Source organism: Protopterus annectens, chromosome 8.part0 (assembly GCF_019279795.1).
Source record: "Protopterus annectens isolate FY-2018-M chromosome 8.part0, PAN1.0, whole genome shotgun sequence".
In the NCBI taxonomy this organism is placed as follows: domain Eukaryota; kingdom Metazoa; phylum Chordata; order Ceratodontiformes; family Protopteridae; genus Protopterus; species Protopterus annectens.
In genome coordinates, this window is record NC_056741.1 from 1396303718 (window position 1) to 1396327912 (window position 24195).

Here is a 24195-nt window from a genome sequence, read left to right on the forward strand (position 1 = left end):
AATCCCACATTTGGTAAAAGATTCCTGGGAATTTTGGGGAAATTTTCCCACAGATATTAAGCAAGAAAGGTGTTTATATGTAAAAATTGATGAAATTGATCTCTTCTCATGTATTCCTAAAGACCTAGGATTAGAAGCATTTTGTAATAGCATTAGAAGACAAACACATATAGGATGGGAAATGATATGTTTGATTATGGAGTGTATGTCCATTGTGTTGGACCACAACTACATATATTTTGAAGGCGAGCATTACAGACAAAATAGGGGTGTTGCGATGGGATCAGCGTGTGCCCCAATCTTTGCAAATCTGGTGATGTTGGATTGGGAAGAGGCCGTTGTTTTTCCCAACACCCTAATTAAGCATGTGAGACATTACTCTAGATTTTTAGATGATATTTATATTTTGTGGGAAGGCAGCCTTGTTGAACTAGATTCATTTATAATATTTTTGAATTCCAGTAGTGAATTTCTCAAATTCACACATTCATTTAGTAACAATGGTATTGCATTATATCCCATGATGAGAATGGATTTAAATCATACATATATAGGAAAAGCACATTTTCCAATGATTATCTACAATTTTTGAGTAATCATCCTAGAAAACAACTGCATAATATTTTCAAGGGGCAATGTATAAGAGCAGCCAGTATGACCTCTAGATATGAGGAAATGGTTGAAGAATTAGAATATATTACAGAATTATTTAAAGATAGAGGCTACAATGAAAAAATTATGTTAGATGTAAAACAATATGTCATTCAAGAATGGGGGAAAAATACCCACCACTATTGGGAGCATATAAAGGAGAGAATAGACTCAATAGTGATAGTATAGAAACGAATGGTCCAAAAGTGAAATACCAGCATGCATGTGCTCTTGAATACGGTCCTCAGGTACATAAGACTAAGAGAATTATGGAGAATAACTGGAATATACTATTGGTGGATGATGAATTGAAAGACTTAGTAGGTAACAATCCACACTTTGTTTACAAAATGGGACGTAATTTAAAGAAACGTCTAGAACAAGGAGGGACAAACAGAGATGCATATACAATAAACACCAACAACAAATCCACTAGTAGGTGTGGAAATTGCAATCAGTGTTATGTCATAATGGAAGAAGGTGAAATTATCCTGGAAAATATTAACAACACTAATATAAGATTTATACAGGGTAATTGTAATACAAATTACGTGATTTATATGGTGAAGTGCAATGCATATCCTGGAAACTATATAGGAAAGATGCTTTAATAAGCGTATATACGATCACTTATACAGTATTAAAAAGAAGGATTCCAACAATGCACTATATAGACACATAGACAAGTATGGGGAAACACACAAAGTTAGATTTGCGATTTTTAGAACACATACAACATAATCCCAAGGGAGGGAATCAGAAGGCAACCCTGGGATTTAAGGAAGTATGGTGTCAACTGTTTACAGATGCTTCAACTCCACCAGGCTTGAATGATTATATATCAATTAAACCTATATTAAATATAAGACAATAGTGAGAAGTCTAAGGGATGTAGTTGAGAAGTATGGAGCAATTATAGTATCAAAAAGTCAGTATATATTGCAAGTAAGGAAGTTAGTATCAACTCTTATTTGAAACAGAAGTTGGTACAATTTAGAAAGAATTGTTATATGAATTGTCAATACATGTTATGTTTTGGATATAGAGATCAAATGTTTTCAAGTATATTTTAATAAGTACACAAATGTAAATACTTTGAAATATGCATAAATTTATTTTTATATTTCTATTTACATTTTATAGTTTTTAAATATAAGGAGTTAGGGAAGTATATATATGTACATTGTTTATTAACTTGATTAATTGATATGACAACTTTTATCAACTTTTAATGATTATACTAACATTAATATGTGTATTAAAAAGGTTTATTTAGTGATACCACTTTAAGGGCGGACCACTACTGAAATTTTTGGTGCCTAAAAAGTATTTAAATGTAGGTGATTGATTATAACTTTGTTCTGAAGAAGCCCACATACGGTGGGTGAAAGCGCTAAACCACATCTTGTAATGATTGGATTCTTGTTCAAACTACAATAATACACACTGATTTTACAGGTTTTTGGTACAGCGTTCCCTCTGTGGCATTAACATTGCATTAACAGTGTGATTAAAGGTACCGGTTGTGTTCAACATTTACTTTATTCAGAAATATTTACTGTGCAGTACTGAGGGTGAAGTGATAATAGTGCTAGTGTAGATGGCAGGATGCTCACGTAATCTTTTTTTAGGTGAGTGTCTCTTAAAAGGGTGTAATATTTATTTCACATTCTGTGTAATGTCAGTTGAACTAGTGCTGAACTGAAATGCCTGGGAATGGCTGGTCCATTAATGGTGTAAATCAGTGCAATTTGCATGTTATGCCCTACACCTTTATTTTGAGGCTTATTATTTTTTTAATTGTAAGCACTACTATTATTGAAATGAAGGGGGCTGTCATGTGAGCTTGATGGTGACTGCCTGTGATGATGTGACCTACTTGATGCAGATGCTCCTACAGACAGTGATTTTGTAGTACTGCGGGACTGGGATCACAAATGACAGGTTCTGCTACATGAAGATGGATACTGAAGTGGCCTGCATGAATTCTGTTATGTTTGGTTCACCCTACTATTTCCACTTCCATCCTGAGATGCACTTGTGGTGCAATTTGACATGCTTTCATCACAAATAGATCAAAGATCTGAGTACACACACATTTAAGGTAACAACACGCGTATTCATCTCTACATACATGGGTCTGATGAGTGATACTTAGAGGGGCCAAATGACCTCTTTCGATCTGGATGCAAACCCTTTTGTGATTTGGTGGGCCACACAGAAGGATTTTCTAACCACTTTGGCAATGTGATTATCAAAGGAGAGGTTACTATCTACTTGGGTCCCCAAATCCCTTATTAAGTCTTCCGTGTTTAGGGAGCTACCACCTATGTGGTAGTTTGTGGGTACTTTGTTTTTTCCAAAGGGGATGACTATGCACTTTTTGGCATTTAGCTTGAGGCCATGGTTTTGACACCAGGTGTCTGTCTCAGTGACACCCTTTTGGAGGATGTCTGTGTCAGCCAGAGAGTCAGTTATAGCCACTAGTTTGCAGTCCTCTGAAAACTTGGTCAGCCATAGTCCTCCTGTGCTTGTCTGTACCTCTGAGAAGTATATGCCGAACAGGAGGGGTCCTTGGACTGAGCCCTGGGGAACACCACTTTAGAAGACAGACAACATCGTGGTTACACTTTTCATTATTGTCATCACTTGAACACCACTTGTAACCGGTTTAGAGTCAGACCTAGCTCCTGCAACTCTTACCATGTGGGTTCTGTCCGTGAGCCAGTTGGCAACCCATCTTGTGACATAGGGGTTTATGTTTAGCCTGGTGAGCTTGTCTATAATACCTGAGTGGGGAATGGTGTCGAAGGCCTTTGCAAGGTCTAGATAGGCTGTGTGGACCACCTTTTCCTTGTCTATAGCCTTGGTAATTGTCTCAAAGAAGTCCACCAGGTTTAGGAGGCATGATCTGCCCTTAACAAAGCCAAACTGGGTAGGGTCCAGTGTTTGGAGTTTCCCAATGTCTCTGTTAATGAGATCCATGATGATGCACTCCATAGCTTTGCAGACCAAGCTAGTCAGGCTTATAGGGTGATAGTTTCCGGGATCCGTTGTGGCTCCACCTTTGTGGAGGGGAATAACCATTGCTGTGCGCCACTCTGTGGGCACGTAGCCTGTGGAGAGGCTGTGTTTAAACAGTGTGTTTAGATGGGGGGTTAATTCATCTTTGAGCTGATGTAGGACGCAGCCTGGGACACCGTCCTCTCCCACTGATGCTGTGTTTTTGGCTTTGGAACGGGCTGTTTTAACCTGAGTGTCTGTGATTTCAGGGGCACTACATTCTTCTGGTATAGTTATGGGCCCTTTTGGGGGTGAGAGGGGGTTGAAGTTTGCACTGAACCTGTCTGTCAGGATGTTGGCTATATCGGTCAGTTCAGTGTATTTTGTGCCATTCTGTACTAACTCTGAGCAGATCTGAGAATTGCCACTTAGATTCTTGACATAGCTAAAGAATGTCTTGTGGTTATCTTTGGAGTCCATGGCAATTTTTCTTATGAAGCTAGCCTTGGATGATTTTATGAGGGAACATACTTTCTTGCTGATACTGATCAGGGATGTCTTCCCTTCTTGGGATTTTACTCCTTTCTGTACTAGTTTCCTCCTTCTATTGTATAGCTTGTTTATGGCAGGAGTCCACCAGACTGGTTTCCTTTTCTTGGAGGAGTGAGTCTTGGTTTTGTTTGGGATAGCACGATCCATGCATTATTGTAGGTGCCTGTAGAGTGCATTAGTAAAGGATTTTGCAGCTTGGGCAGCATTATCCTTTAGCATGAGGGCTTTGAAACTTCCCACCTTGGTCTTAAGTAACGTGAAGTTTGCTTTTGAAAAGTTTTTCATGGTGGTTTCTTTGACCGGGGGTGGTGGCGGAATGTGGATATCCAGAGTGATTAGTTTATGGTCAGATCTAACCAGTGAGGGGTTGACCTCCGGTGTGGAACACCAGTCGCCCATGTTGGTGATGACCAGGTCCAATATGTTGTCACCTCTGTTAAAAGTAACAGGGGGTATATGCAGGGGCACGTTCACCCCAAAAAATACTTTTTTTTTGTTGATTTCAATAATTTGAGATTTGATCTAAAATAATAATTTCTTCTGTGGTCACTCTTATGAAAGTTTGTTGTCTGATGAGACTCATATACAGATATATATATATATATATATATATATATATATATATATATATATATATATATATATATATATATATATATTATAAGAGAGAAGTACATATTTACATTGTAACATAATTTTATATACTGTAGCTATTAACTTATTACTTATTTGTACTACAAGTAGATAGGTTTAAAAAATGTTTTGGCTTGTGTAGACCATAAACTCTTCTTCTTCTTCTTCTTCTTTTTTCGGCTTTTCCTGGTTAGGGGTCACCACAGCGGATCACCTGTCCACTCATGATTGGCAGTAGAGTTTTACGGTGTCGAGTTGCCAGCCTGGCACCCAACCTTCCATGGAAGGCACACACACACACACTCACACCTAGGGCCAATTTAGAGTGTCCAATCCATCTACAGCATGTCTTTGGGATGTGGGAGGAAACCGGAGCACCCGGAGGAAACCCACGTGACCACTTAGTAATACTATAATTGTATAAGATAGTAAGTTCTTCCAAAATATTTTAACTGTATGTACAAGATGGCTGAGCTAAGTTAGCCACCACACCCTAAGCAGAGAGGGAGTGGGTGGGGTACAGTAGCAACTGAATGAACAGCACAGTGGTTTTCCAAAACTTCACTGTTAAATGCCTTAATTTCAGAATTTAATTCTGTGTTTATTACAGCAACTTTGCATCACCTGACTTAGAAATGCAGGTAAGGTATGCAAGCACAATGCAAAGCAATAATTTTAATGAAAATATTTGCAAAGGCTGAAGAAAGTACTTGTACCCCAAAGAGATAAGCTGTACACAAAATGCAAATGTAACAATCTGAAGTCAAGATTTCCTTATAGTTCAGCTTGCAATAAACAAGAGAATCAGTAGAAATACTTTATGAGGATTATGCGCTTTGCTGATTTGTAAGTTAGTAAATATAAGCATATGAAGGGACAAATTCAGTATACAGACATACAGAAATAAGCACATGGACTTAGTACAAGTACAAGAATAACTGCTGTACTTTGCTTGCAAGTAACTATCCTCTATGTCTTCTATATGAAGCAAAAGAAGAGATCTTATACAACAAATCACAGGAAGAAAGATGGCTGAAACAGTTGAACAAGGTTTCTCATGAGTATGCAAACATGATTCTGAAAAAAAGTGATTAACACTACCTGAATGTTTTCTTTTTCTTTATATTGTAAGTATAAATCCAGAAGTAATTTGTACACTAAATAATAAAAGAAGTAATGTGCTTTCCATATCAGCCAAATATTTCAACTGTATCACCATTTCTTATGTTGCACCAGTTTTTCTCCTTATTATCAGAAGATTGCAAATGTAAAAGTCACACACACGTGATATTATTATAGTTATTGTTCACAAGTTTCCATTTCCTTTTCCCAGAATATGTTTTAATAATGACATAATAAAAATAAGAAATCAATGTTTATAAAGACAGCACTGATGTATTACATTATGAGTTAATTTACTGTCTCCATTTATTATTTGTTTCTCTATCCTTCCTCTCTATTTTTCTGATTTTAATTATGCATTACTTTGTCTTTCATTTCTTTTTCCTTTCTCTCCTATTTAAGTTCTTTTTTCTGCAAGTCCAGAAACCCTAGGAGCAGCTCAACTGCACTCCTACCAGGTCACTGAACATTCATCCTTTGCTCATCCAGGGATGTTCTTACAGGGTTGGGGTGGTGGCAGTTGTTCTACAGCCATACTTTCAAGTGGCCGCCTGTCAAGCCACACCAACCATGGTTTCATGAGTTGGTTGAGGATGTGGTGGAGCAGGTAGTGGAGATACATCTTTGTCCACTCCAGGATGCTCTTTAGCAGGTTCAGGACTCACTGACCTGGTCGGCGCAGACCTCCATGCCATCACAGGCCTCTTCCCAATTAACATCATGGTCCTCCACACCATCAAAGGCATAGTACAGTTTTGTACCTACCATAAATGTAGATGTTCGAGTGTATTCACTGCTGCAGTCATTACACTTGGGTTATCCTGCCATCAGGCGGTCCCGCAGTCGGCCAGAGTTCCAAAGTCTTGGTCTGGCGTCGGTTGCTGTCACTTCTTCCCTGATGTCAGAGCGCCAGGGGTATATAAGATGCAGCTGACACCATTTTCTTCAGTTTTTCTTGCCCCAGATGTCAGGTGCCCCCAAATATGTAGGCAATACATGTTGCTAATAAAACATACATAAAAAATAAAAAAATACCTTCAGATATAAGCAAATACACCACATAGGTTGTATAGGATTGAAAGGTATAGAAAAGTCCCAGCTAAGAAAGTGGGGATGGAGGGAGGGTAACCTGGACTGCAGCAGTGAATACACTCGAACATCTACATTTATGGTAGGTAAAAAACTGTACCATGTTCATCGTGTTTCTCTGCTGCAGTCTTTACACTTGGGTTGAATCCCAAAGCTGAGGTTGGGTGGCTGGGTCTATAAAGGATTCGGGGTGGCTATGAGGCCCTGCAGCACTGCAGTGGCAAAGCCAGCTCTGGATTTAGAGTAAAGAGGCAAGAGGTAATGCTTGGTAAAGGTGTGCACTGAACTCCATGTTGCACCTTCCAAAATATCCTTGGTAGGTACTCCTCTAAGGAAGGCTGCTGAAGTGGCTGTTGCCCTGGTAGAATGTGGCCTAATGTTGTCAGGTACAGTTTTTCCATGCTGTGTGGAGCAGAAACAGATACAGTGTCCTATGCACTTTGAAATGGTTTTTGAAATAGCCTTTCCCTGTGATCCTGCAGCATATGCTACAAATAGTTGCTCAGTTTTCCTGAAAGCTTTTGTTTTGTCCAAGTAGAAGCGTAACTGCCTGTGTATGTCCAATGAGTGCGGAAGTCTCTCCCCTTTATTCTGTGGATTTGGATAAAATGTTGGCAAGTGAATAGTTTGGTTAAGAGCCACACTGGATACCACCTTTGGCATAAATGTAGGGTTTGTTCTTAAAGAAACCCTGTCTTGATTAAAAATGATGAAGGGTTCCACTGCCATTAGTGCCTGTAACTCAGACTCTTCATGCTGAGGTTATTGTCAGAAGCAGAGCAGTTTTCCATGACAAAAATTTTAATTCTGCTGAATTGGCTGGCTCAAAAGGTGGTAAAGCAAGTTTTTCTAAGACAAAGTTGAGGTCCCAAAGTGGTGTTGGTGCTCTCTGGGACGGTCTTATGTTTTTAGCCCCTCTGAGGTATTGTCTTAGTAATGGATGAGAGTAAACAGGAGGATCTGTGTTGTAATGAGCTGAAATGACCGAGGCGTGGATCTTAATAGATGAAAAGGATAGGCCTTTGTCCAGCATCACAGTTAAGTATTGTAATATCTGAGGAATATTTGGAACAAGAGGGTCAAGGCCTTGAGCCTGGTTCTAGGTGCAGAATCTCTTCCACTTTTCTGAATATGATTTCCTGGTGCTGGGCCTCCTGGCCTCCAAAATGACATCCATAACAGCTTTAGAGAGAAGTGTTGACTGCTTGGCTAAGTAATCTGCCATGCAGCCAGATTTAAGGTTTTGAGCTGGCTGTGCAGGATCTGATTGTTTTGCTGTGTCAGAAGATGAAGAATTTGAGGTAATATCCATGCTGGGCCTTGAGCCAAGTTCTTTAAGATTGGGTACCAGTGCTGGCGTGGCCAGTCTGGGGCAATCAGGATCATTTTTGGCCTCTCTAGTCTGGCTTTTAGGAGTACCTTTGAAAGGAGAGGCAGAGGTGGGAAGGCATAAACCTTTAGTGTTTTCCAGCTGAATGAAAGAGCATCCACTTTCCATGCTTGTGTGTGGTACGTCCTTGTGCAGAATTTCTGAAGTTGGCAGTTCAGAGGGGAGGCAAAGAGATCTATGTCTGTGCCACCCCATTTCTGAGTTATCATGCTGAATACTTGTGGGTTTAATTTCCACTCGTGAGGATCCATGATGTTTCTGCTTAAGTTGTCTGCCAGAGTATTTTTCTTTCCTGGCAGGAATTGTGCTTGCAGATGAACTTGATAGGTCAGTGCTGTGTTCCACAAAGTCATGGCTTGTCTGCATAGGGGATAGGAATGTGTGCCCTCTTGCTTGTTTATGTACCACATAATTGTGGTGTTGTCCATCTTTAGTAGAAGTTGTCCTGGATGCAGAAGGTCCTTGTAAGCTGTCAGGGCATTTTGTACAGCTAGCATCTCTTTTTGATTGATGTGGAGATGCATTTGGTCTGCAGTCCACTTGCCCTGGATACATTTTCCTGCCGTGTGCTCCCCAGGCGTAATCCGATGCATCTGTTGTTAGTGTCTGCCTGGCTGTGGGTAAAGTGAAATGCTGTCCCTTGTTGTGATGACATGCCTGTGCCCACCGTCGAAACTCCTGTTGTAGGAAGGGAATGAGTGGAGTTACTGCTTCCAAACTGTGACAATGTTGAGTCCAGACACTTTTTAGATACCATTGTAACTTCCTCATATGCAGTCTGGCATATGGTATTAGTAGTATGCAGGACGCCATGAACCCCAAGGCCTGCAGACTTTTTCTTGCAGGGAGTTGGGTTTTTGTTGCCATCAAATGAAAATACTGAGTCAGTTGTCCTTGCTTGTCTGGCGTGAGATAAGCCATCTGGGCAGTTGTATTTAAGCTTACACTCAGGAATATTATCTCTTGTGAGGGCACTAGTTTTGACTTCTTTTTGTTTATTGTGTACCCTAGGCCCATTGATAAACTTTTTACAAACACCAGATGCTTTAGTAGAATGTCCTTGCTCTCTGCTTGAATAAGGCAGAAGTCCAAGTAAGGATATATTTGAATTCCTTTCTGCCTGCAAAATGCAATTACTGGTGCTAGGCATTTTGTGAAGACCCTGGGCGCAGTAGATAATCCAAAGGGCAGAGCAGAGAATTGGTAATGTATTGTGCCAGCTATGAATCTGAGGTATCTTCTGCAATTTTGTCTGATTGGGACATGCAGGTGTGCCTCTTTGCAGTCCAAAGTAACCAGCCAAGCCTTCTTGCCCAGCATGGGAAGAAGTTGCTGTAGTGTCAACATTTTGAATTTTGGAATATCCTGGCAAGTGTTTAGGATAGATAGGTCCAGTATGGGTCTCCCAGCTTTGTCCTTTCTGGGAACCAAGAAAAGTCTTGAGTAAAATCCTTGTCCTTGTTCCTGTTCCGGTACTTTTTGAATAGCTCTCATGCCCATGAGGGCTGTAACTTGTTTTTGTGCCTCTGCCCATTGATTTTGTGGCAGGTCTGGCATTACTTTTCGGCCTTGGTAGAGTGTGAAAGTGGAACCTGTAACCTTGAGACACAATATTCAGAACCCATTTGTCTTGGGTGATTATATGCCAATTTTGTGAAAAAAATGCTAGTTTCCCCCCTAAGGGAGCTGCCAAAAGGTAAGAGCTTGTCATTTGAAAGGGGAAGTCATTGGGACTGTTTCCTATAAGGTTGTCACTTGTCTTCTCCTCCTTTAGGGGTTGAAGCACCCCACTGTCATGGTCTGTAAGAGCCTTGGGGCTGAGATCTGCCTCTTGGGCATCTGTATCTACCTCTTTGTGGTCTATCTGACACTGGAAAGGACCAATTTTTAGAAGGCCAATTTCTGCTAAATCTAGGTGGCTGTACCTGTAAGAAATCCTTCACTGTCTGCATAGATTTTGCTTTATCCTCCATTTTCTTTAATACCTCTTCGGCCTTAACACCAAACAAGATATCATGCTGTAAAGGTGCATCCAATAATTTTGCCTTAACATGATCAGGTAAACGTTGTTCTTTTAACCAAGCATGCCTTGTAACTGTGGCTCTACAAGAAGCCTCTAATGAATCAAAACCACATTGCAGAGTATGTTTTCCCACTTGTTCAGCTGCATGCAATAAATCCTGCATTTCCTTGTAGTCAGGACCTTCTGAGCTAGTAGGCATTTTCTGTTTCAGCAAAGACATTAAATATTGTTGGTATTTAAGCATGTGGAACTGGCAATTTAAGGCCCTTACTGCTAAAGTTGCAGAAGTGTAAACTTTCTTCCCCCATCTATCCAATGATCTAGAATCCCTGACAGAGGGGACTGGATTTTTAGCAGTGAAAGCCTTAACCCCTTTGGGAACCTGTGAAATAGTTTCTGGGTCAGCAGCAGGGTTTTTATAAAGAAATTTGTGAGAGTCGGGGACTCTGTAGTACCTATCTGGCTTGACTGGTGCTGGGGGCAAAGAATCAGGGGTTAGACTGGATTCAGAGAACACATCATCCACAATATCTAACACAGATGGAATAGCGAGGGGCCTGTGCTGAGGCAATAAAAGAAAATCTCTGAGCCTTTTCTTGGATTATGAATAATCCTGACTCTCCCAATGGAAATGCTCCCTCATGGTATGTAAAGTTTCCCCAAAAGAGTAATCCTCAGGAGGGGACACTGCATTTAAGTTACCTGGCACTTGCTCACTAAAGCAATTATATAAGTCAGCACTAAAAAATTAAAAGCACTACACCCTCACAAACTCCCCTTGAGTACCTTGTTCCCTATTGGCCCTTTTTTTTCAATTATAAAGGAATTCCCAATACTATTCTAGCATGTCCAAAGGTCAGTTGTCAATCTCCTCTCCAGTCCAGCTGGTGAATCTGGGAATCTTGAGGCAATGTTACAACTGCCTCATGTACACAGACAACTCTCTCTTCCTCCCAACAAATTCCAACACATGTGAGAGATGCAACCATATAGCCAAACTGGAGGCTAAGCTCTCTCAACTCAGTACTGGCGTAATCAGTCAGGAAGAAAAGGAAACCACACTCACTACAATTTCAGTCTCACATAGACCTACCACGACAGCAAACCAGACACATAAACACACAAAAACATACTCGAAGGCTCTAAATAAAAATCTGCCTAAGCAGCAGAGACCTCCAAAGCAGACACCCAAGCAATCGCTACCCCAAAACAAAACACGTGCAACACATAGCTCACAAAGCCAGTGTGCTGAACAGTCACAGCCCTTAAGGCTAAACAACACACCTGATACACTTGTAATAGGTGACTCTATCGTCAGGCACACTGACGTCCCGCTCACCAGGCTGAACAAGGAGAAGGTCATGGTGAGCTGCCTGTCGGGCGCTAGGATCTGCCACATAACACAAGCACTCAGGTCACTCCAAGGCAAGTACAAATATGACTCAGTCATTGTCCATGCTGGTGTGAATGAGCTGAGACGTACCTCCCTGGACTACATGAAAAGAGACATAGAGGAGCTCTCTGAGCATGTAGCCCAGGCTGGTATGACCCTGACCTTGAGTAGCATCTTACCCTCACCAAGAATTATGCCACAATATGAAGACAAGATGATCAATTTCAACAATTGGCTTAAGTATTGGTGTCATTCAAAGGGGATCCAATGCCTGTCAGCCTGGAATGACATGCTCGACAAGCCACAATGCTTCGCTAGGGATGGCTTGCACCTGTCACCCCTGGGCTTTTGGATATTGGCAAAGGCTCTTGCTACCCCCATAGTGCCTTTTTTAGGCAAAGCTGAAAAGACAAACCCACCTCCATAGTTATCACAAGGGATAGGAAACTAAGAGTAGTGCTACTCAACGCCAGAAGTCTAAACCTCAAGATGCATGCACTCAAAACTTTCCTTAGCATGGAGAACATCAATATCTGTGCAGTAACAGAAATCTGGTTCAAGGCTCCCGAGAGCACCCCAGCACTACCAGGTTATACCTCATACCATGCTTTTCGGCCCCAAAACTTGGACCGAACCACAAAAGGAGGGGGAGTATCAATATTCGTCAAAGATACCCACACCTCCAGGTTGGTGGCATAGCACAAAGCATCAGAGACTATCCATGTGCAACTAACAGTGGGTAAAACTGCCTTCCAGTTTATAGCCTGCTACAGACCACCCTCCCAAACCCAGGAACTCCATTCGGCCTTCCTGAGAACACTGGAAAATATGAAGGTCTCTCCAAACACCATTATATTGGGTGACTTCAACTACCCAAACATAGACTGGGAGCATTACTCTAGCTCCAACACCCTAGCCCAAAGGTTCCTAGAATTTATAAACTCAAATGCTATGGAACAACTTGTTACCACTCCCACAAGAGGGGAAAACATACTGGACCTGATCATCACCAACATGGGACTCTATGCTCCAGACCAGATGTGTATCCCTCACTGGTAAGATCAGACCATAAACTAATCACACTGGATATTCACATCCCAACCCCACCCCCTGCCCAGAAAACCACAGTGAAAAACTTTTCTAAAGCAAATTTCACACTCCTTAAAACCGAGGTGGAATCCTTCAAAGCCACCGGGCCTGTGGAAAATACAACCCAGACCGCAGAATCCTTTATAAACACATTCTATGAACACCTTCAGGAATGCATGGATCATGCAATCCCAAATAAAACCAAGACCCAATCCTCCAAAGGCAGACGTCCTGTATGGTGGACCCCAGCCATAAACAAACTATACAAGAGAAGGAGGAAACTACTACACGATAGAGCAAAATCCCAAAAAGGGAAGGCATCTCTGTTCACTATTAGCAAAAAACTACGGGCACTCATAAAATCGTCTAAGGCCAGCTTTGAGAGAAAAATTGCGCAGGACACTAAGGATAATTCCAAGGCTTTCTTTAGTTATGTTAGGAACCTGGGTGGGAATTCCCAGATATGCTCAGAATTAGTCCAAAATGACAAAAAATACCCGAACCAACAGACATTGCTAACATCCTAGTTGACAGGTTCAGTGCAAACTCCCCCCCCTCCCCACCAAAAGGGCAAATATCTATCCCAGCAGAGTGCTGCCCCCCTGACATCTCAGATGCTCAGGTAACAGCCGCCCTCTCCAAAGCAAAAAACACAGCATCAATGGGACTAGACGGTGTCCTGGGCTGCGTCCTACATGAACTCCAAGTAGAGCTAAACCCAAATATAAAACTACTGTTCAATCTCAGCCTTACTACAGGATATGTACCCAAAGAGTGGCGTAGAGCAACAGTGGTCCCTCTCCACAAAGGTGGTGCCTCAACGGATCCTGGAAACTATCACCCCATAAGCCTGACTAGCTTGGTCTGCAAAGCTATGGAAAGGATCATCATGGACCTTATAAATAAAGATATTGGGGACCTACAGACACTGGATCCTACCCAGTTCGGCTTTGTTAAGGGCAGATCCTGCCTCTTAAACCTGGTTGATTTCTTTGAAACAGTCACCAAGGCCATTGACGAGGGAAGGTGGTCCACACAGCCTACCTGGACCTCGCAAAAGCCTTTGATACAATACACCACCCGGGCATTATAGATAAGCTCACCAGCTTAAATATAAACCCCTATGTCACTAGATGGGTTGCAAACTGGCTCAAGGACAGAACCCACATGGTTAGAATTGCTGGAGCCATGTCAGTCTCCAAACCAGTTACAAGTGGCATCCCACAAGGCTCAGTCCTGGGACCTCTCTTGTTCGGTATATATTTCTCAGAGGTACAGGCTAACATGAAGGACTGTGGCTGACCAAGTTCGCAGATGACTGCAAACTGGGCGCCATAAATCGACTCTCCAGCCGGCACAAGCATCCTACAAAAGGGCCTCATAAAAACAGAGAACTGGTGCCAGAGTTATGGCCTCAAGCTGAACACCAAAAAGTGTATAGTAATCCTCTTTGGCAAAACAAAGTTCCCACAAATTACCACATAAGTGGTAATCCATTAAGTAAGGAAGAAGTAATTAGGGACCTGGGGACCCAAGTTGATAGCAATCTCTCATTTGACAACCACGTGGCCAAAGTGGTTAGAAAAACATTTTACATAGCCCACCTAATCATGAAGGGATTCACATCTAGATCAGGGGAGGTCATCGTGCCTCTTTACTCATCCCTCATCAGGCCCATAATTGAGTACAATGCGCCTTTTGGGATGTACCTTACCAGACACCTGCAGCAACTGGAAAGACCTCAAAAGTACCTCACCAAGAGGATCAAAGTGCTCAAACAGATGCCATATGCTGCCCGGTTAAAGAAACTCCAGCTCTACTCAGTGGCATACCGCCTGCTCAGAGGCGATCTGTGCCTGACGTATAAAGCCATGTTCAACCTGGAATTAATGGACATGCTGCACCTCAGAAAATCCAAATCCCATCAAGCTACGCGCTCAAGAGACTTGAACCTCAGCACTAAAATAAATGGGACATGCTGGAGGGACAGATTCATAACCCAGAGGCTCCCTTCACTCTGGAATAAAATCCCAGTCCAGGTTAGGCAGAGTCCCTCATTGACTCTCTTCAAGAGGAATCTTGATGAGTGGATGGGGGATCGTAGGTTTACCCTGGGTATCACTTCTGTGTCACTGTTAGACAGAGGCACAGTATACTAACCTCAAAAAAGGGCATAGCAAAATTAATTTAAAATGGGTGGCGAAAGCCAAACACACTCTGGCTAGGCTTATAAATGCCCTAGGGCAGATAGCCCAGTATGAACTTATGAACCTATGAGAGGCTGAAGGGATTGATTCTTCAGCATCAGAGTCCTCATAGGGGGGTAAGGAATATCCCTGGTTTGAAGAGGAATCAGAAGAAATAGAAACCTGGTCAGAGGAATCATAGTCTGTATCCTGCCTAGGCCTTTTATCAGGAGGGGGATGGGAGCTCCTGATCAGAGTAATTAGGTCTTCGGCCATTTTGAGCATCTGTTTCTTAGGCATGGAGGCCTGTTCAGGGAATGCTGTACTTGTTTCTTTGTCTTTAATGGAGCTTTAGACTTGGTTGTTGTTTTGATGGTAAGCTGTGAAGGTCTGAAAACACCCTCAGAAGCTGATGCCTGCTCAGCGGCTCTGGACCCATCTGAGGGGTTAATTTCCATAGGCCCAATACCTTAAGTTTCCAGAGGCCTAGTAGTCTCCACGTGGGAGTCGGAGGCCACCTGTGGCTCTGAGGTAGCGGGTGTCAGGGGCTGCGAAAGCGCTTCACTGAGAACCGGCGAACCGGCGACTGGCCTAGATGAGGCTTCGTCATCATTGGTGGACCTTGGATGCCTGTCCTTATCCTTGTCTTTGTGTTTTTTGTGTATTCTGGTCGTCGGTTGTTCTGACGGCATGGTGTAATTGAATCTTCGGCCAAAATAATGCCGAGCAAAATCAAACCGACATTTAATAGTGCGCTTGTTAAATCTAGCACAAAACCTACAACTAGTGACGTCGTGGTCTGGGCCTAGGCATGGAATACAATAAGAATGACAATCCTTATGAGGTATTTGCTTCACCCAAGAAATACAATTATTAACTTTTACTGACATCGGTCTGAGGCAAGGAAAAGTTTCCCCAACAGGGTACTTAGCTTTATTGAAGACTTCGGTTCTGAAATTAGAAAATCTCAGGAGTCGGCCGACCGGCACTTGCGAACTGCTTTTGCTTCGGGCACCGTGCGGCAAGAAAGACTGAAGAAAATGGCGTCAGCTGCATCTTATACACCCCTGGCACTCTGACATCAGGGAAGAAGTGACAGCAACCGACGCCGGACCAAGACTTTGGAACTCTGGCCGACTGCGGGACAGCCTGACAGCAGGATAACCCAAGTGTAATGACTGCAGCAGTGAGACACGATGAACATCTACCCCCTCAGCAGGTCACTGGGGTCCTCCACTGCAATACCATCAAGATGTAGAATAGTTTGAGGTCCTGTGGATTGGGTGGCATCCTGTGACCAACTTCTCTTGCCATCCTTCCTTCCCAAATCCTCTTTCCTACACCCTCTAAACTACTTCTTACCCAAACTGCCTTCTTACATAAAAAAAGGAAAAACAGGAGGGTCTCTCCCCACCAAAAATATAGTACCCCTTCTTCTACCACCTCCTCAAGCTCAACCATCTTGATGTGTTCCTCCTGCATTTCCCTATTTGCTATGTATCCCCTTTTCCAATCTTTCCTATATTTCCCTTTCCACTCTTTTAAGAAACCAATCAGGGTGTCCACATAAGGATAACCCTATACAAAATATATAAAACTCCATTATCTTTTTTAAAAGTTAGTATAAATAGTTGTGTTGCATACCACTTGCTTGAAATAATTTAAATGTGATTGCATCCATAATATAAGAATACTTCCAAAATTATGCAAGTACTTACCTTTTCACATAGTACTTTTCACATACTTAAAGATTAACTACAGCAAGTTTATGAATTTAAGCGAAGTGGGCAGTTTTTAGCAAAAGCGTTCACATTTTCATAGTCATTGTAAATAACCATGAATAACCTGCGATTAATGTATTTTCATATAGGTATAATGGTGCTCTTTGTGAATAACTGCTGCATAGTTGCTAATCTTGGGACTATGAATACCACCCTGTACTTTTTTGTTACCCTATTTTGGTTTACTACTGATGCCCCCAAAGCATACACTGTTTCTCACTGTATTCTCAGGTGAAGTAACAACTTTTTTCAAGTATCACCAAAAACGGACAGAGTGCTAGAAAATAGTCACCAATACACCAGAAAAGTACTCAGACAGCCGATTACGCCCCAGGAACTTTTATTAACACAGCACAGAACAGAGTAACGTTGATCACTTAACAGTACGTTTTCATCCAAGAATTCATCAGAATAACCATCTAAACCACTTCCCCCCATTTTATAACACAAGTAATTTACATAAATCAATCACTAAAGGACACAATTAAGCATAATTAATTAACAACAGTAAATTTGCAAAAAATAATTAAACAAGATTTAAAATCAATTTAGAAATGCAGGAACAACTCCTCTTCATACAAAACTTCACTTATTACATGTTATAATGATCCCTATCTATTAAAAGCCTTATTTAATAAATATATTTTAGAATGTGCAGATGAATAAATAATCAATTGAAAATGCCTACTAGATTCATAATATGAACAAATGCTAAAAACAAAACTTTGCTGCCCACCAGTGTTCAAAATATGTACAACTCTAAATTCTAATTGTTACGAACATTATGAACTATTAGAATTTAGAGTTCTACATATTTTGGACACTGGAGAGCAGCAAAGTATTGTTTTTAGTATGTGTTCATATTCTGAATCTAGTAGGCATTTTCAATCGATTATTTATTCGTTTGCACATATATTTATTAAATAAGGCTTTTAATAGATAGGGATCTTTATAATATGTAATATGAGATGTTTTGTATGAAGAGGAGTTGTTGCTGCACTTCTGAACTGATTTTAAATTTTGTTTAATTAATTTTTGTGAATTTACTGTTGTTAATTAATTATGCTTAATTGTGTTCTTTAATGATTGATTTATGTGAATTACTTATGTTATAAAATGGGGGGAGGTGGTTTAGATGGTTATTCTGATGAAGTCTTGGACGAAAACGTACTGTTAAGTGATCAGCGTTACTCTGTTCTGTGCTGTGTTAATAAAAGTTCCTGGGGCATAAACGGCTGTCCGATTGCTTTTCTGGTTTATTGGTAACTTTTTTTCAGTCTTATGTTGTCTAATCTGAGACTCTTGTCCAACATCATTAAAGAGATGGAATGGTTCATGTGAGTGAAACCATGGTTGTATTTGGTCAAAAAGTAGAAAATAAAGGTTCTGTTCATGTATCAGGTAGGTGAAGCTAAATTGTCACTTTATAGGATTTATTTCTTAAGTGCTTTTACTTGGCTGGCTGAAGTCAAGACCTGTAAGATACAATCAGAAGTGTGTAAAGTCACTGTCTCATTTAAATGTGAAATTTGAAACTTATTCAATAGCTGTTCTACTATGTTCCCTCCATTTGGAAACTTACCTCTGTACATGTTTCTTTGAAAAAGTTATGCAGAAAATTAATTGAATGAAGACAGCAGTATTGTACTTACAGTGTCCACTCCAGCCAACAAGACTTCTGTCACAGCACTGTAGATTTCAGACTGGGTGAGCCGCCCATCAGACAAAAGGTATGTGAGATATTCACCTTCCACAGGCTCTTGTCTGTCTAATCGAGCTTGGATCTGGTCCATTTTTTTGTCAATGAGTTTCTTTGCTGAAATAAAAATGAAAATGGAAACACAAGCTTAAGAACATACACACACACACACACACACATATATATATATATATATATATATATATATATATGTAGATATGCATCTATCTATATATATATATATATATATATATATATATATATATATATATATATATATATATATACACACAGATATCTTACAAGACACAGGATGAACTTAAGTGCACAGATACTAATTTATGGAGTTTTGCTTCTGTCTTAAATAATACATTTATAACGTTTATATTATTTGATGCACTAAGGGTGTAAGAAATTTGAAGTCTTAATGTTGTAGAGGTGCATCACAGCACTTCTAATCCATAATCAAACACTAATGAGCTCATATTAATATACACTGCTTTAGGATCTCAGACGTTTCATTCAGGATGACGGAAAACACTACTACTGAAAAACTGATAACACTGAATATCATTTTACTGAAACACAAATTCATTAAAAAAACAAAAATCAGTCATATACACAATTACTCTAATATTTCTTATATGTGGACAAAATATAAAACTCTCATGCATTTGATATCATCACACATACACTGTAAACTTAATCCTAACTCTAACTTGCTTTACCTTTTCATTAGATGAACCTGGATGACTGGATGGGTACACACAACAGATGAACCTAGTTGACTGGATGGGAACCCACAACAGATGAACCTAGTTGACTGGATAGGTACCTACAAATTAAACCTTGGTTTGACTGCCTAATCCTTCTAGAGAAGTGAGGTATGGTCTGGATGTGGGTGTTGGTCAGGCATAAATGGTCACAGGACTCAATTGCCGTTAAATTTCAGTGAATCCTATGTAAAAAAAAAAATAAACCTAAATTTAGCCCTTCACCAAATCCTAAGAATAAACCTAACTCTAAAACTAAGCTCACCCCTAAACCTAACCCAAACCACAAAGTTAACCTTACCTCAGTCTTAACAGAAGCCTTAAATGTTACTTTAGACAGAAATCTAATCCTGAATCTAACCCTGGCCCTACAGCTAGCTCTAAACATAATCCTAACTTTTAAATCTATCCAAAACCCAGCCCCAAGCTCTAAGTACCAAGTTTCTGACTTCTGCACATACTATACAGAGTGGTAATTTATGGACTAGCCCTTCATTCACTTTGACATTTGATCAACCAGATTCAGTCAACTTCATATTTAACTGACAAAATTTGACCAAACAGCCTTGCTAAAATGGTTCAGGAAAAGTGTTGTCAAGTTATTTTCCGTACACCTACATTAACTCGTATGGACTCAGAATCTGTTAGTTTTATACAATTCCTGATCAGAAACAAAAACAATCTTCCCTTGTTTCTGAAGCTGAGAATCACCTTCTTAACAGTGATTCATACAGATAAATCATTGTTTGCTCACAGCAGCATTTTCAGAGAAATGGTCTGTAGCTCTGGAAGACCTTTCCAGGTAATTTCTCACAGTCTAGGAAATTTGTTTTGCAGAGTTTTGTTTAAAGTAGGGACATTAGGCTACATAAATGAAAAAAATGGTAGTAGAGTACTCCTCAACATATTTCCCAACTGTCCAAAATTTTGCAGAATGTCCAGATTTTACTTCACATTTTTGGTCTTTTCCTCATAAAATATTTATAAAATATGTGGCTTTCTGGCATATCACTGAGGACTGAAGTCAGTAAATAATGACTTACATTTGAATTTCAGACTTCATATATTTCAAAAAATGCATGCGAATACAAATACTGTTATACTGATAGCTTTCTAAGTTTCTCCAGATTTGTGGGCCTCTGTCCCTCATTATTTTAGGCTTTGTCCAGATTTCTTGTGCTAAGCGGTTGAGAGGTATGCTCCTCAAGAACAGGCTACTATATTCAGCTTTACTGAATAAATTAACATTACCCAACAAAAGACAATATTTTTTTTCTCGTCAGAAATCTAAAAGATCAGCAATCATTGTTATGCAGACTGAAAAGAATGCTCACATATATTATTAACTAATTAGATCTTTCTCATACCATTGCATTATTTTTAGGTGTGACCAGGAGTACATTTTAGACTGGCTAGGGAAGGTTTTGGCAAAGACACTGTAGAAAGTCCCTTTTTCCTTCGTGGAGGCAAGCCTTCAAATACTCTGGTCAAGATGGTAAAAGCATCTGCCACTGTGCTGTGTGATGGAATAAAGTTTATAAGCAGTAGTGACAATTAGTCTGCTGCCATTATGCCAATTTTTGCCCTCATCGATTTAATCTAGAGCTTTAAGACTATACGCTGCTATACTTGAACCCTGAACGTTGAACCCTGAAAGAGTCCTTGGTTTGATATCCACAGCCTCCCTAGTTTCTTAACTGGACATTGCTCCTTGGCACCCCTGAAAAAGAGACTGTGACCTTACCTGATTAACAACTGTATATATCTGTTTTTTCCTGATGCTGCCAACATTCTGGAGAGTGATTTAATTTACTCAGTTGACAACAGGCTGATTTTAGCTTCTACATTTTGGTGGACAATCAGAATTGGAGTAATGTTTTGCAACAAAATGTATTGAAAAGGGAGTGAGGGAGCAGTGTTTTGTATTTCTATGTTTCACAAGGAGCAGTGTTTTTCAGGAATGCATTTCATAGGAAGTAGTGTTTTGCAACAGTGTGCTGGTCATTTGGTAGATTCATGGATGCATTTACCAAGAAATGCTGACAAGTTTCAGAGAAACTAAGAATATTCAGAGCATTCAGTGCAGCTATCAAAATCTGGAGCAGCCTAAGTTGTTTCAGAGAACATAAGGATAATCAGAACATCTGCAGAGACTCAGACCTGTCTGGTGTAGACAAATTACCAGCACTGACAGCATCATTTTCAGAATATGACAGTGAAGTTTTTGATTTCTGGTGCTCCCATGTCATGTAGCAGAATTGGAATGTGATGAAAATCCCAGAATAAAGTGTCACCAGATATTGCCCTATGTGTGGCAATGCTGATGAGAGTTGTGGTGCCACCTCTGGACTATACAGGCCCGCAGCACATTCTAGGTTGTTGCCTGACAAGAGAAATTTTACACAGACTGAACATTTCTATGCCAAAAATAAATGCTCATTCTGGTGTGAGGAAGAAGACAGACCAAAGTGCTCTTGAAGAGAAACCTGAGGTAGTATGCTGTAATGGGGATTCATCCAACTATCTGTACTCATTTTTTTTTTTTGATAGAAGCTTCCAGCATATAAAACTTACAGTAGACGCCCTTTATCCATTCTTGCTGGGACTGAACCTTAGGCTAGATAAACAAATGTCTGGTTAATCAGAAAAAGCATACAAAATAGCATTTATAGGTTATAAATCAGCTGGAATAACAGGATTTGTGTTAGTATGCATTTTTCTAATGACTATAAAGCTAAAACTCAAATGTGTACCATTATTTAGCCCAGAGGAGGCGCAAGTGTTGTTCTTCTCTCTTGTCTTTTGCTAGGGCTATGGTAGAAATTGATGGCCGGTTAAAGAGAGGCTGGATAAGAGGGAGTCTGATGTATGTTGATACATAATGTCATGCTTTTCAAGAAACATTTTCTCAAGTATATTGATAGAATGAGACTGCACTGCATTTGACATCTGCTCCAGAGATCTTTTTTTTTTTATGCTGGACTTTATGGCTGTAGATCATAGTATTATGGAAGTGTGTATAGAATTAGCTGATAATGCTGGTCCAGTTCAACAATTTTTGGAAGCATGCAATTGCTATTAAAATAGAAAGAAAAGCATCATTTAGTGAATATCCCATGGCAATTCTGGTTACTTTGCTGCACTGGTAACTGATGATGGTATAATTTTTGTAGGTGAGTATAATCTGATGAGTCCAGTAATTTATATGTCAAATAATAATAATAAACAACTGTATGATTTCATATTGTGTATAGTAAGGAGTTTTACGTACAGCTCCAAATGTTCGTTGCTTACCATTTTACTTCAGAAAGCAGCAGTACACCTTTTCAATGGTCACCACTGTATTGGGCACCTTGAGTTTTCATTTTTATTATAGAAACTTGTACCTTGTAAATTAGAACTGATTTAATTACTGTCCACGCAATAGCCCTGAATAACCTCCTGACTCAGAGAGACCCCATCTACATGTAAGTGTAGCATGTATATACCTGTAAATTACTTCTAGTGTAGGTGCCAAATCGTCACTGATCAGCCAAGGGTTCCAGCTTTAGGTACCAGTTAGAACTGATGCTGCAGGCATTTGCACCTATTTTTTTATTAAACAAAAAACATCTTTATTGAGTTATTACTAATGATATGTCATACATTTATATAAATGAGAACACACAAATCCAAAGAGAACAACAAATCGATTAAAATGAAAAAGGCACAAACTCTCTGTATTCTTTAAAACAGCACTGCAATTTGATTCATGCTGGAACTTAGTTAAAAACAAATCATATAGACTATATGAATCTATATTATTTGTTTTTAATGGGGTTCTAGTATGAATTAAATTGTGGAGTGGCTTTAAAGACTGCTGAGCATCCGTGCCTTTTTCATTTTATAAATGAAAACAAACCACACTGACATATTTTCAGTTGCAAACATTATATATGCCACAGAATATTCTATGTAATCATTTTCAATTGAAGTTGACATAGTTGATTCAATTCCTGCCTTTCCTTAAACCTCATTCCTCCTGCAAGACATTATTCTGTATGTATTGTTCCCACAATTCCCATTTTTTTTTTCTATGCAGTTTGCTCCTACCCTTTACTAAAGGTCCCACTTCCAGGACCATTAACTTTGAATTTAGAAGAACTAGAATTATACTGGCAACTGTCATTGAATGCCTGTAGCTTTCTGGGCGTTAGTGACGTGTGTGACATTACTTGTTTATTAAAATTAAAGAGTTTATGTAGGTAACATGAATTTTATGAACATATTTGAAGTATTTTTTGTATGGAATTTTTGGCATGCACTGTATGTTAATTTGTTTACCTTCAATTTCTTATTAACAGACTTGATATTTTATTTTAAGTTAATGTTATATTTATGTACTGTAACTTTAAACAGCAGAGGAATATAGTACTGGTTGCTTAGCACTTGTAAACACTGTCATTTGACCTGGATTATTGCTTGTTTTAATACGTGTGACTTAGTAGATTTTTATAAAGTGTTTTAACATTTCATTTTATCCGAAAAAGTCTGTCCACAGAGGCAGATGAAAAGTGCTTCATTAAATTTGTGTGTTTTTTGCTCAAAACAGTCCTCTCTCTCTTTTTATTTTTTTTTTTTTTTATATCAGTATCTCTTACTATATCCATTACTTCTAATGTGGTTGGTTTAGAATTTGTTTTCCATTTTCTAGTAGTCGTATTTTTGGCAGCCATCTGAATTAATCTCAGCAAGGCTTTACTATGTCTACATAATTCAGATTCTGTATCACAGCTCAAAAAAATTATTTTCTTAGTTACACCAATTTGCCC

At 39.7% G+C, this 24195-nt stretch overlaps 1 protein-coding gene across 1 annotated transcript in view; it reads right to left on the reverse strand.

Annotated features, from left to right (window-relative positions):
• LOC122809460 (sterol 26-hydroxylase, mitochondrial-like) overlaps positions 1-24195 on the reverse strand; it is an 858859-nt gene that overhangs the window by 205185 nt on the left and 629479 nt on the right. Inside the window, exon 6 of the mRNA XM_044080983.1 lies at positions 18565-18728. Coding sequence (XP_043936918.1) covers positions 18565-18728 — 164 coding nt within the window. The remainder of the gene's footprint in view (positions 1-18564; positions 18729-24195) is intronic.